The sequence below is a fragment of the Stegostoma tigrinum genome, chromosome 11 (assembly GCF_030684315.1).
Source record: "Stegostoma tigrinum isolate sSteTig4 chromosome 11, sSteTig4.hap1, whole genome shotgun sequence".
Taxonomy (NCBI): Eukaryota; Metazoa; Chordata; class Chondrichthyes; order Orectolobiformes; family Stegostomatidae; genus Stegostoma; species Stegostoma tigrinum.
In genome coordinates, this window is record NC_081364.1 from 43,280,245 (window position 1) to 43,295,417 (window position 15,173).

General features: G+C 40.2%; 1 protein-coding gene across 3 annotated transcripts in view; it reads left to right on the forward strand.

Moving 5' to 3' along the window:
- The window catches only part of LOC125460326 (FERM domain-containing protein 4B-like), a 325,635-nt gene that overhangs the window by 279,155 nt on the left and 31,307 nt on the right, over nt 1-15,173 (forward strand). For all 3 annotated transcript variants that reach the window (XM_048547693.2, XM_048547691.2, XM_048547692.2), the window contains exon 12: nt 10,211-10,287. In XM_048547693.2, coding sequence (XP_048403650.2) covers nt 10,211-10,287 — 77 coding nt within the window. The remainder of the gene's footprint in view (nt 1-10,210; nt 10,288-15,173) is intronic.

Genomic DNA, 15,173 nt, shown 5'->3' on the forward strand with positions numbered 1-15,173 from the left:
ATCAAATTCCCATCTTCAGGATTTTACATAAATCCCTGACTGTTAACCATTTTCTTTGAGATCTGCAGACTTGAGCATTAGATGCAATATGGTGGAATAGCGACCAGCTGAAACTCATTTCAGTTCATCCCTGTGTCAGAGATAATGGGAACTGCAGATGCTGGAGAATCCGAGGTAACAAAATGTAGAGCTGGACGAACACAGCAGGCCAAGCAGCATCTTGGGAGCACAAAAGTTCGGATTCTCCAGCATCTGCAGTTCCCATTATCTCTGATACAATTTTAACCTGACTGCGAAGCGTCTTCCAGGGATGTCTAACCAAGTTACCCTCCTCCCTCTGGACAAACCTCAGCGGATCTCTCTCCCACTGCAACTCTCTTGTATCCATCTTTGATCCGCCTCTCCCCCTCTCCCTATTTATTTCAGAACCCTCTCCCCCTCCCCCTTTTCTGATGAAGGGTCTAGGCCCGAAACTTCAGCTTTTGTGGTCCTAAGATGCTGCTTGGCCTGCTGTGTTCCTCCAGCTCCACACTTTGTTATCTCAGTTCATCCCTCTACTCAGCGGAAGTATTTTTCCAACACTAAATGTCAGAGCGTGAGTATGATTGGAAATTTCAAAATGCATGCAAAATATTTTCTTTGGAGCACAAGCAGAAAAGTACAGTGAAATTAATGCACATTAATTCAAACTGTATTTTTTTTGTATTTTCAGATTTGTTAAATCCTATTTGGGTGCAAAACCTGTGCAGTAGAATGACTATCAATACTGTAATGCCAAAAATAAAAAAAAATTCACTAAAAATCAAATTCTGAAAAATTTCCAGCATGGCATCATCTGTGGAGAGAGAAATTGTTAATATTTTGGGTTAAATAAAAGGCATTTATGAAGACAAGTCATATCTGAGTCAAAATGATAACTGTTTTTCTCTCTCTCCCAGTGTGCTATCGACCGGAATGTCTCAGGCCTCTTCTGTTCATTTGATTTCCAATGGCGTCTTCACTTTTACTTTGAACTTTTACTACAGCAAAGATTTTTGTAATAAGGATCCTTTGCCCACATATCTCACTATCTGTTGGTAACCCTACATGTTAGTTTAGTGTAAAAATCACAAGCATTCCCGACAGCTCAGTCAATTACCAAATAGGTCTAAGTTCCTGTAAGTCTGCCTGTGAGAAAATGGTTCATTGCTTGTGGTTGAGTTGCAGTGACTAAAGGCAATAACATGCTGCAGTAACAGTCTCTCTTGTTTCCTTGGCCTGCAATGTTTCCCTCCCTCCCTCCCTCCCAGCAGGGAAGCACCTGGTCTCCGCGCAGTATTTTTCCACAAAGGCACAGATGCAGTCAGTAAGAGATCTTCAACTCCTGCTCTCTTTCTAATTATATAGTGGTACTTGAAAAATGAAGTGCTGTTTCTTCCTCCCCCTCTTTATGTATACACACCCACATGGTGATGTTCCCCTGTAAGCAAATTAAAAGATCCTGCTAAAATCTAGTCCATCTTTTAACTTAATTAGAAAGATTGAATTTTTTTATAATGGAAGTTCTTGTCACCTAAACAAATCTTCATTTGCTAAATTATATATTTTAGTTTCAAGTTCAGTTCAATGTTTGAAACATCTGTGTACTTCTATTTTAAAAACTTGTACATTAATTAGCATCTAAACTTTAACTGTATCCTCTTGTCCTCCATGATAACAAAGTGTGGAGCTCCTTTCCACCTATCTTCTCCTCTATCTACCTTTGATCTGCCTCCCCCTCTCTCCTTATTTATTTGAGAACTCTCTCCCCATTCTCCTTTTCTGATGAAGGGTCTAGGCCTGAAATGTCAGCTTTTGTGCTCCTGAGAATGCTGCTTGGCCTGCTGTGTTCATCCAGCTCCATACTTTGTTATCTCGGATTCTCCAGCATCTGCAGTTCCCATTATCTCTCCTGTTGTCTTCCATTTTGCTTTGTGAATGCCGTCGTGTGTTCTACCCAGGGTTAAAATTTAGCTTTGTTATATTTCAGTTTGGGAAACTGAATTTTCTAAACAAATGGCAACTATATTCCAATTTTTTAAAAAATGAGTTATTTACTTGAAGAATTCACCATTGTACATAATAAAAGTATTGAGCTCCCACTAAACTAACTTTTATCTATTAAAGTGTTACAAAGACCATAACTGGGTAAATTATTTCAAATGTTATGCATGAAATATACTAATTAAAAGTAATGTTTGTTAGTTACTTAAGCACGTTTAACATAATTTGTGACATTGATAACAACCACTGATTTGAAATTTAGGAATGATCATATTTCATGAAAAAAATGTTGGCTTATGTGGAGTAGCAAGAACTGCTGACGCTGGAGTCTGAGATAACAGTGTGGAGTTGGAGAAACACAGCAGGCCAGGGGGTATCAGAGGAGCAGGAAAGCTCACATTTCAGGTCGGGACCCATTTTCTGAAGAAGGGTCCCGACCCTAAACTTCAGCTTTCCTGCTGCCTGGCCTGCTGTGTTCCTCCAGCTCCACCCTGTGTTCGCATATGTGGGTTTGCATGGATTTCTGCTGTTTTTCCTATGCCTTCAAAATGGCTTTAATTGCCAACTTACTTTTTAATAGCTTTTAGAAATAACAATATAAAGCTTCCAGACATGTCACCTTATGAACAAAAGCTCTACAGTTTTTATAAAGATATACTTTACGTAACCTATTAATGTTACTTGTTCAAACAAATTTTTTCTCCATTCTGGGCCGCGGTTATCATTCCATCTCACTGTTATTGTCTCTGGATCACAGTGTTATGGAGAAATTCAAATTATTTAGTGTGGATGCTGATTGGTGAAATAATGTTGGGGGAATTAGTATTGAGGTGAGGGTATAAAAGTCAACATTGACAATCTCAATATTGATGACAAACATGTCAGGTTTAGTACTGAAATTCAAGATAAACTGAGTGTTAAGACAGTGTCAGCAGCTAAGTGTAGAGTTTATGGCGTGAACAAAAGGAATAATTTTTGTTCAGTCAGTTTTGAGTTAGACACGTTTAGGGAGGGTGGGAGAGACTGTGGAAGTGTTAGTAAGACACACAGGGCTTCATCCCCTTCGACTTACTGAGGCCGAAAAATGCCAAATTAATTCCCCCTCAATATGCTCGAATTAGTAGAAGGTGAGCAGATGTCTCTCTTAAAAGGTGGTGCCCTCTGCCCATCAGCGATATGGCCACCTCTTTCTTCCCCCATACCAGCTAAAGATGACTTACTGCCATTGTACCTCTCTACCTGACCTGCAACCTATGCCACTCTCCATCTCATTTCCTGTCTCTTAGAGAGACAGTGATCTTTCAACTGTTAGCAGTACAAGACTGCAGTTCTCTGAGAACTGGTAGATTTGGGAGACCGTGAAAGGTAGGGCAAGGGGAAAAGAAGCTAATGGGAATTATTTTTTCTGTTAGTCTATACAAGAAAGAAATTTGATTGGGCGGGTGAAGGCGAATTAAATTTCTTGAAGTTCTATACTGTGTAGGTGACCCAGTATTCTTGTGTAGTAGAACAGGAATTTATATGGTTCACAGAAATATTAGAGCTAACAATTTAAGGACAGACTTTGATTAACAAACAAAAGCATTTGCATTGGAAATTGCATTTCTGGCCATATGCCACAATGAGCAGATACAACCTTCAACCTTAAGGTACCTGTGATACATAAACTCTGGCAGTCCAGGCCCCCAGGCTGTTCCACACCCATAGACAAGTGCATGCTGCTGAGTCTTATTTGCACTTTGTAATTCTTATTTAGTGCTTTGACCTGTCTCTGAGTTTTTTGTTTTGAACAGGATTGCCATTATGGTAGATAGAATTTTGAAAAACAATTTGAGGTTTTTTTTCAAAAAGTCATTGAATAATGCATTCAAACTGAGATGTGGCTGTCAAGCCTTCTTTAACTCCCCCTCCCATTCTTCAGATGACATGTCCATCATGGGCCTCCTGCAGTACCACAAGGATGCCGCCCGAAGAGTGCAGGAACAGCAACTCATATTCTGCTTGGGAACCTTGCAGCCCAATGGTATCAATGTGGACTTCACAAGCTTCAAAATCTCCCCTTCCCCCACTGCATCACACAACCAGCCCAGCTCATTCCCTCCCCCCACTGCATCCCAAAACCAGCCCAGCCTATCTCTGCTTCCCTAACCTGTTCTTCCTCTCACCCATCCCTTCCTCCCATCTCAAACCGCACCTCCATTTCCCACCTACTAACCTCATCCCGCCTCCTTGACCTGTCCATCTTCCCTAGACTGACCTATCCCCCTCCCTACCTCCCCACCTGTACTCTCTTCTCCACCTACCTTCTTTTCTCTCCATCTTCAGTCCGCCTCCCCCCTCTCTCCCTATTTATTCCAGAACCCTCTCCCCATCCCCCTCTCTGATGAAGGTCTAGACCTGAAACGTCAACTTTTGTGCTCCTGAGATGCTGCTTGGCCTGCTATGTTCATCCAGCTCCACACTTTGTTATCTTCTTGAAACCCAGCCCAGTTTAGATTTCAAGATGGCACCTATGCTGGGCAACACTTTGCAAGCTCTTTACAGCAGATCCTATTCTCACGTTTCTCAGAACAATTCCACATGTTTAAACCTAAATTCTAAGCCTGTAAAAATTATTACCTCCTATGCAGCAATAACCTTGTATGCCTCGCTCTGATCTGTATTTTCTTGTTAGCTATAATCTGCCTATACTGCTTGGAAAACAAAGCTTTTTACTGTGTTTAGGTACGTGTGACTACAATAAATCAAACCAAATCCTGAGGAATCCTTTTCGTAACTGTGGTTTTGAGTGCAGTCATTTAGATGTGAAAATCTGTCTTCATTTCAAAAGATAGTTGACTGCTAGTTGAAATGCTACTGCAGTACAACAGATATAAACAGACAGCTTGCATTTGTGTAATATCGTTCACAATGTTGGGATGCCTCAATATTTTCCATGTTTGTCACGATTACAGTGGCACTTTATGCACGGCAAGGTTTCCTCAGGTGTTAAATGACTTGATCAGCTGTTTTAATAGTAGATAAATAAGATAGGATGCCAGGGGAACATGACTGTCCCTTTTGCACATAGTGTAAGGGATCTTTTACATGAGCGTGACATCTTGGTCCATTGTTGTAACACTTCATCTCTCAGTACTGCATAGATTGGATGCTGAAGTGTCTGGAATGGTGATTGTATCCATCACTTTTCAATTTCAGTAAGAGTGCTTACCACAAAGTAGAGGCTGATTCCTAATATTACATTGATCATTCCGAAATATACACACCAACCCTTTTAATGTTTGTGGATCATTCCTTCAGCATTCAGCTTTTCTGATCAGTGTTAATTTGCTGTTGCTAACGGAGTGACTAATGCAAAAATACCTGAAATTCCATTAACTAGGAGCGGTGATAATGTAAGCACCTATTAGAGGTTAACATCTTTTGTGATACTTGGTTTTCATTTAATAACTTTTATTCTTTTAATTAGAAAAGCTTCTATTTCATGGTTTTGGTTTCACAACTACTCTAAAATCCAGACTTATACCTGTTCTGCAGGTTTCTTATCTTTATCAGGGGAGCAGTTATGACGAAGATCTGTGATAATGACTGTGCTTGAGGGCGATTGTCTCAGACTTGACTCATAGTTGGTTTTGAGGTTGAGTGCTGAGAATTTTTTCTGTATCTGTGGGTACGTGACACCAATCTAGGGAACCTAGCAAAAATAGTACTCTCACTTAACTTTCACAAATTTTTACATCCCTCCCCAATTGTTTTATTAAAGAAAGATTATGAAGCCACTTAATTAATTTGCTTTATGTGTGAAAAGGATTGCTTAGATGCAGTAATTGTGTACTTCTCATTTTGGTTTTAACAATTCAGTCAGTGAATGTTAAAATGGCAGCATTTACTTTAAGTATTGGTATTTCAGGAATGTAAATGAAACACACAAGGACATATTTAATTACCTTAAACGTATAATGCTCAAACCAATTTACATCATAAGTTTAAAAAATCATTAATGATAGGAATTGAAACTGACAAAATCAAAATAAGCTCCCTTGTGAAACAAAAAGTAACTGAAAATATTGACCACGATGCTTCTTAAAATCTAATAATTTTACTCATTTAAAATTGAACAAAATGATTTATGTTCTTCAAAAATGTAATTTCAGATGATCTAGGTGTTTAAAATGGCTCTGCATTGTGTAAACAATGCACGTGTATGAAGCATTGCTTACTGATAATTATAGAAAGCTTGAATCTGTCAGAATAAGACCTAGAAATCCAAAAAGGAAGAACTTGTACTTATCTGTTTTTCTCAGCCACACTATGTCTCCAACTATTTCACAATCAGTTAGATATTTTAGCGTTTTATTGGAGGAAAACATGGAATCAATATACATATATGGCAAACTCCCACAAACAGGGAATTAGATGAGATAATCTGTGATAATGATTGAGGACACTAGCTAAGCTATCCTCTCATCTGGTTAAGATTATATGCCTTTATTCATTCACTGGATGGGGCAGAATGACCAATCGAGTATCTCGGGTGAAAATATGACATTTCCAACAATGCTACATTTCCTTGGTACATTAGTGAAAGTTTCAGGCTAGAATATATGATGAGGCATTGAATTTCTGATTCAGACAGTCAACCCACCACTGAAAGATAGTACGAACTGCCGATGCTGGAGTCAGAGATAACACGGTGTAAGCTGGAGAAACACTGCAGGCCAAGCATCATCAGAGGAACAGGCCCCAACACGAAACGTCACCTTTCCTGCTCCTCTGCTGCCTGGCTTGCCATGTTCCTCCAGCTCCCCACTGCTACCCCACCACTGAATCAAGGTCAGGATGATATCACATGATTAGATTTATAACAGTGAGCTGGTTTGAACAGGTCTCAGAAAGCCAAACAGCTCTAAAAACCTTTCCCCTGTACCTGCTGACTGTACCACTTAATTATGGTATATGGAATTGTCAACTCTACAACTGTTCCTGGAAATTTTACTGTCATGATGCTTGAACATTGTGACCTTTTTTGCAGATGTACCGCATTTGAGTTTAGAACAGATTTCGTCTACTTTAGATGACCGTCTCTCTCATATTAAGCTTGATGCTCTAGATATTGGAAAATGTCCCAACTGGAGCTGTGAATGGTTTGCCACCATTCAAGAGGTACATCTGTTACTAAAAAAAAATATTTTTCAGGATTGCTGACTGACTCACCTACTGGCATGTTGTAATTTTACATGAAATTATAAAGCACAGACTATCTTGGGAGGAAAGAATGGGGCAAATATGGATTCATGGCCATAAAATACCTTAAATGCTTGACTATAGACTAGAACTAGGTTTTAAGAGAGCCTTGTCACCAGGGTTTGAGTTTTTCCACTCAACTCTAGATGTCCCAGAAGCGGATCTTGGAAAGTGGTTGTGGCTTGTCAAAGCTTCAGGAATTCTGTTGGTGGTGTATGTTGATACATTAGAATCATAGAAGGCCCGCAGTGCAGATAGAGGCCTTTTGGCTCTTTGAGACTATCCCAACCCTCTGAAGAGCATCCCACCCTATTCCCGTGATCCCATATCAACCAAACACGTTCCTGGACACCATGGGGAAACTTAGCACAGTCAGTCCACTTAAACAGCACATCTTAGGACTGAGGGAAGAAACCAGAGCACTCAATTGAAACTTGTGCAGTGATGCAAACTCCATGCAGACTGTAACCTAAGGCTGGAATCGAACGTGGGTCACTGCCACTGAGAGACAATGCTAACCACGGAGCCACCCAATGACACAATATGTGCTTAAGTTCTAGATTTGCCCTTATGCACCCTCTCCGGCGTTTGTCCACTTCAGTTGTGTCAATTTATGCCAAGATTGATTGTTTGTTTGTTTGTTTGTCTGGGTTTGATAGGCTGACTTCTTTTGGTGAAGCCCACTGTCAGGACCAACATTAGAATCCGGCAAGACTCTGCATTAACATTTTTCCAGCCCAATTCACAGGCAGCCAATTTGAAAATGACAGCCCAATCGAAAGGGCTGGCAGCTCAGCAGCATCAGAAACCATGTGTGTTTCCTTAGGGGTAGCATAGGCATGAAGGCAGAAGTCAGAGATTTTTAAAGCCGGACTGGTTCTTTTGTGGCTAGGGTGGGGACTGTTACGTGGACCATGGAGCACCATTTGAAAGCGACCAAGTGGATCCCTTGAAACACAATGGCACCCCTCCTGTTGCATGGTAAATTTGGTGGGTACAGCGTATTGTGGCCAGCTGTCCATGCTGCTCAGTTTCCTAATGCTGCCTTCCCCCCTGATGATAACCCTATCCCCCCTCATAAAAACAAAACACTCGGGATGCTGGAAATTTGGAACAAACACAATGCTGGAGAAACTCGGCAGCTGTGGCGGCGAATGTGGATCTGAGAATCAGAATTAATGTTTCGAGTTCTGTATGATGACTCTTCTTAAAAACTTGAAGTCATACTGGATTCTAAATATTAGCTCTGTTTCTCTCTCCACAGACGCTGCCAGACCTGAGTTTCTCCAGCATTCTGTTTGTCCCACTTGTCACCATGTCTCCAGTGGGCTAAGGGCTGGGAGCATTCAGCTGATGTGTGATAGTCAGCTGCAGGTTGACAATATCTTCCATGCTGGAAAAGCACATACCAGAGAGCTTCATGACCAAAGTACACATTTGTGTAGAAATATGCTGCAAAGCTATTGTATACAAGTGCAATAGAAACGTCAGGCTTCCTGCTCCTCTGATGCTGCTTGGCCTGCTGTGTTCATGCAGCTCTACACGTTGTTATGACAGAAACGTGTTGTTCGAATTTATGACTTTTTTAAAAAAACTTTCAAATGAAACTTGATTCTAATCAGAAGGTTAAATGTGTGTAAGTTTTCCCATTCGTTTGACGAGACATGTTCCAGCAATTCCGACTCAATTTGCCAATGAAACTAGTTGCCCCATAACAAAGGAACAGTAGGCATATTGACATTGCCGCAAAGTTGCTAAAGAAAGTAATAATTAAACTGTGTGTTCTGCCAAACATCCTGAAGAACCAGTTTGGCCAGTTTTCCTACAGACAGCTGACTTGAAATGACACCTCTTGAAAGTGCCTCAAGTAAGAATTTTTTGAATACAAGCATTCAACAAGGAAAGGAATTCCAATATGAGCCGAGTATTCTGTTAATTTTTAGCTGTGTCAATGACTTTCTCACTGTGCTGTAACTGGCATTTTGCCTGTTAAAGCCTCAGATTGTGTGTTTTTGAAATGCTTGCAAAAACGAATATAATCTCTGGCGAATTCCTTCCCCCGTGTTGATTTCATGCGAAATAGTTGGAAGGAGGTGGATTCTGGGAGGTAACTTCATATTTTAAAAAAATGACGATGTTGACATGAATCGTCGGTGGGAGGAGTAAATGTGCGAAGGAACTCACTTGGGGGAAGCTGGAACCGGGCTAAAGATGCAGCATGAAGAAGGTTTCTACGTTTTAGCACAGGCAGCAAATGGTTCCTCGGCGCTTTATGAAAAATAAGCGCGTGAAAGTGTATGTTATGTTTCACCTTCAATAACTGGTGAGTTGATTTGCGAGAGCAAATAAGCCTTTATTAATGTCTGTGGTGCCATAGACCTTTTAAAGTAGACAGTGGTGTGTTTTCAATTTTACTGTCAACAGTTCCTATCAGGAAGTTTTGGGTAACTACTGCGTCCAGAAGAGAAGAAAAGTCTTTAAATGTGACCTGTAGTTTTGCTTCGTGTTTATTAAGGTGCTAGGTTGGAAGTTTTGTATCCCTTCAACAGAAAGTTCAGCTTAAAACTTCTAAAGTATCCATATCGGTTTATGTAAAGATTAATCACATAAAGCAACTGAACTCAGTGAGCAGAATGCACGTCGATTTTAAATGGGAACTATTATCCATGAAAGAGTGAGTTGGCAAAGTGCATTGACAACAAATCACATTAAAAGGGAAGATGGTAGTAATTGGGAAAAGGAGGTTATGGTAAAAGTTCAATCTTTATGGTAACACAGTTTTGAATACAGAGCTGGAGCAACGTTGTCAGTTCTGTTTTAGGACTGCATTTCTCATATTTTGAAAGCTGCACCCTTTCTGACCCGAACCATGCAGGGTTCCTTTTTATTCACTAGCTAGGTGTAGTTTTCCACCTCATGCCTACTCAATTTCTTGTATTCTCAGATATTCCAGTGGAAACAGCTTGAAAATCTGTACTTCCGTGAAAAGAAGTTTGCAGTGGAAGTTCATGATCCTCGTAGGTAAGATGTTTACTTTGACTAAAGTGTGTTGTGATAGCAAAGATATTTTAATGTAGGCTGATTTACAAGTATATTTATATTGAATCTGACATGCAGTGCTCAAGCAAATCTTGAAACTGATGATTATTGGTGGCCCGCAGGGTTCAGTGTTGGGGCCGCATCTGTTCACCTTATACGTTAATGATCTGGATGAAGGGACTGGAGGCATTCTGGCGAAGCTTGCCGATGATACAAAGATAGGTGGACAGGCAGGTAGTACTGAAGAGATGGGGAAGCTGCAGAAAGATTTAGACAGTTTAGTCCATTTCCTGGACAACTGAGTAAATGTGAGGTTTTGCACTTTGGAAAAGAGAAAACAGGCATGGACTGTTTTTTAAATGGTGGGAAAATTCGCAAAGCAGAAGTACAAAGGGATCAGGGAGTGTTGGTCTAGGATTCTCTAAAGGTTAACTTGCAGGTAGAGCCTGTAATTAAGAAAGTGAATGTAATGTTGTCGTTTATCTCAAGAGGGTTGGAATATAAAAGCAGCAATGTGCTTCTGAGGCGTAATAAAGCCCTAATTAGGCCCCATTTACAATACTGTGTCCAATTTTGGGCCCCACACCTCAGGAAGGACATACTAGCCCAGGAGCATGTCCAGCAGAGATTCACACGGATGATCCCTGGAATGGTAGGTTTAGCGTATGATGAACAGCTAAGGATCCTGGGATTGTACTCATTAGAGTTTAGAAGGTTGAGGGGAGATCTAATAGAAACTTACAAGATAATGTATGGTTTAGAAGGGGTGGACACTGGGAAGTTGTTTCTGTTAGGTGGGGAGACTAGGACCTGTGGGCGCAGCCTTAAAATTAGAGGGGGTAAATTTAAAACTGAAATGAGACGACATTTCTTCAGCCAGAGTGTGGTGGTCTTGTGGAATTCATTGCCACAGAGTGCAGTGGAGGCCGGGACGTTGGATGCCGTCAAGGCAGAGATCGACAAATTCTTGATTTCAGAAGGAATCAAGGCCTATGGGGAGAGTGCAGGAAGTGGAGTTGAAATGCCCATCAGCCATGATTTAAATGGCGGAGTGGACTTGATGGACCGAATGGCCTTACCTCCACTCCTGTATCTTGTGGTCTTATTATTTACTGAAGCAATTGATCTAAAATTTGCACTTCCTTCTGCAGTTTATGAACAATAAAACCACCGTGAAACAGATTTTTGTGCTGCGTTTTGTTCAGTTTTGTAGCTAGTTTATAACTAATTTTTGCACACTTTATAATTGCCTTCATTGCTATCCTGTTACCATCCTCACTGGCACACATTGGCTGTTTGTCTGCAACACATTAAATTTTAATCTACATGGAACTCATTGTCACAGAGGGCTCTAGAGGCCAGGTCATTTGAGTGTATGTAAGACAGATAGGCTTTTAATTAGTAAGGGTGCCAAGCAGACTCTTTGGGCCCAGTGACCTAATTCTACTCCTATATTTTATGGTCTAATGGTATTCTGATGCTTGTCTTTAAATCTCTGCATTGCTATGCTCTATACCTTCATTACCTCTCAGCAATTTCCTTCACCATATACCTGTACACCACCTATTAATCTGTTGCACTTCGAACTGTGATCTTTTTGTGTATATTCTTCCTCATCACCATTGAGGAAGGACTGCGCCGTTAGTGTCCATATCTCAGAAACTTGGGTTCAAGTCTCACCTACTCCAGGGGTATGTAATAACATGCTTAAACAGGTTGATTTGTTTAAAAAAATGCGTAAATACATCTCTGTCTTTTCTATTGGCATCAGAACCTTCAGTGATCCTCACGCTATTCTCTGGTGTTCGTCACTCAACTTCTCCACCTTTTGGAAAAAAAAACTTGTTAAATTACAAAAACATGGCATAAAATTAATGTTCTTTAGACTAAGGACACTGTCTAGATAACATGCAGAATATTTGTTCTGTAAAAATTGGTATTTAACTATTCGTAACCACATAGCACTCAACCTGCAACCCCTTTCCCCCCCCCCCTTAAGTTCATCTAAAATGCACACACTTTTATCCTGCATCAAGTTCCATTTGCGTCTCTCTTCTGCCGTCATTACTGTCCAACTGCTTGAATTTATAGTTCTCATCCAAGTGTTTAAATTTCATTGCAACATTATCCTCCTTTGTTTTAGCCTCCTTCAATACTCCTCTGAATTTTTGCAGTCCTCTGATCTGCTCCTTGACAATCCACCCCTCCTCCACTTCCATTCCCTGTGCTTTACCTTCGCTCTCTATGCCCCATTCCTCAGGTTTAACTCCTTAAACCCTTCTCATTCCTCCCTTAAAATCCTCTTTAATTATCACAGTGTTAATGGCTTGGAAATGATTTTTCCCTTTGTCTCTATGAAGCACCTTTGAATTTTTTTGATAGTAAATGATAGTTCTAGCTCGTATAAAAGAGATTCTGCACTCTGTAATTGTGGCATTAAAAAGCGAAATGAAGCGTGTAACGATCCATTGCAAGGGCATGGTACGTTCCTGGAGATAACTCTGGGGGAACTTACCTATCATTCTACTGAGAAATTCTCTGCAAAATTGGAAACACATTTCCAATAGATAGGATGAATTTTCACGTTTTTTTAAAATTCAAAACACGTGCTGCCTTTAAAAATGCTTGTTCTTGTAAGGAACCATTTGTAGGCATTTTGATCATTACTTTATCTATACTTTCCTGGTTTATTATATGCAGCCATCTGGGCTTTGCTATAACTTTTTTTTTCCCCCAAATGCGCCCAAACAGCTGCAGTATGTTTTCTACATTCCATTTCTATTGCCAGATTTATTTCTGGGGAAAGTAACATAACAAATGCTCCCATTTACTGGCTTCTGGCCAGCTCCAGGCGAACGGCTGAAGAAACCAATACATTTCAGTACAATGTGATTTATTCAGCTATTATGAGTGGAGATTGGGGAGCATAAGCAAATTAGAGGTATTCTAACTGTTTCCATTATATAGCTGTGTTTTTGTACTTCTCGTGACTGGTAGGTATGTTACTTATTTTACAAAGGTTATTTTGGTTATTGTTAACTTGGTTGATAATTACAATTTTTACATTTTGGTGGTGGCTGGCACAAGTTCAGTCAAAATGCTGCATGTTTCAATGCACTGAGTGAAAGGAGAGGAGTCCCACTGATAGCCTTCTGCCTTGCAATCCTTCTGTTATAATTGCCCATAACTCATCAGATTGCATCCATTGTTCAATAATTGTCCCTGCTACTGAACTGCAAGAAGGAATCCAGTAAAATCATTTTATTCTGTGCGTATCCACTTTGTATTTTTGAATGAAAGAAGAGCTACTATTGTGTTTCAAGGGTGTAATTCATGTATTGTACTGTTGCAAAACCAGGTGTAATTTTAATCATTACATATAATGCTGAAAAATATATACACTGGAGGTTTTCTTTTTTTTAATGTCTTCATTTTAAAACAACTGCTTGGAAAGAAGACAAAACTTCCCCAGAGAAGGAACACAGGTGGTGTGTTTTTCTGAAATCTAGGTCTTCAAATTTCATGAGGCTGCATCGCTGGGCCTGCGTTAGCCTCTTGCCTAACCCACAAAAAGCACAGTTCATGTCATCAGGAATAACACTGACAGCAGCTAAGGAGAAGCCTGTGGTCCAGGCCATCTGTTCTGTTCAGTTGAAGGATTGAATAGCATAAGATGAATCTAATTGGTTCATCAAAATAAAAGCTAATGCATTTCAGTCCTCGATCCAAGTGATGGAAGATGTGAGATTAATATCAACACTTCACTTTCCAAATATTTTGGTGAAGACTACGGTCTCCACTGTCACTTTCTGAAATGTCACCACTGCTTGTCCAATTATCCGAAGAAATGAGGACATGCATTTATAAAGGATCCTTCTTGATCTCAGTGGTCCAGAACACTCTTCAAAAAGGATTTCACTGAGTATAGTCACTGTTCTAATGTAGCAAGTGCAGCAGCCAATTTGCATGGAATCTTTTGCATCCTTAAACTGGAGATCGTTGGGTTGGCCATGCTAAATTGCCCGTAGTGTTCGGGGATGGGTCAGGGTGGGATGCTGTGAGGATCAGTGTGGACCTGTTGGGCTGAAGGGCCTGTTTCCATGCGGTAGGGATACTATGATTTCCTTTCTAAAGCTTCATTCAAAACCTTTCCAGTAGTACAGACCTCTCTTAGTATTGTACAGGATGATCGGTCTTGGTTATTTTTTTCACTCAAGTCTTTGAATTGTATCTTGCATCCACAAGCTTGGAGGCAAGAATACTACCAACTGAGCCACTCGTACAAAAAAAATTCATCTAATTAAGTATTAGAAAAACCAAAGCCTTCCTTCAGTCCTTGGCACAAACTCCATTTCCTTGGTCACTGACTCCAACCATCTCCCTGGCAACTATCAGTGCTCCCACTGATGGGATATACTGGGTTCCCTCACACCAGTGCCATTTTGGAACCTTAGCCATGCATCCAGCCTTTATTTGTCTAATTACATTTCCCTAAAAATGTGTACTGAAAAATCGGTACCTCGGTACCTTTGTACCTAAAATGGCACCGTAAGTGACGACTTGTAAACTTTCACTGTGCTCACTTTCATTACTTGTGACAATAAAGCTAATTCTATTTCTAATTCAACCATTTGCAACCTTTTGAAGATCTGTTTCCATTTAAGATGAGTTTTGAATGCAATGATCAAAATATACTAGTTCTTTCGAGGGTCTGTTCTTGACATTTCTCATAGGCTAGTTATCTATTTCAGGGGGCTGTTTTTACATTTTCAGTTGTGATATTTTCACTCTCAATAACCCTTTATAAGGTGAGATGCAGTCACATTGGACTGAATTTTCCCACATTAGGGCTGTGTGTCATTTTTTGT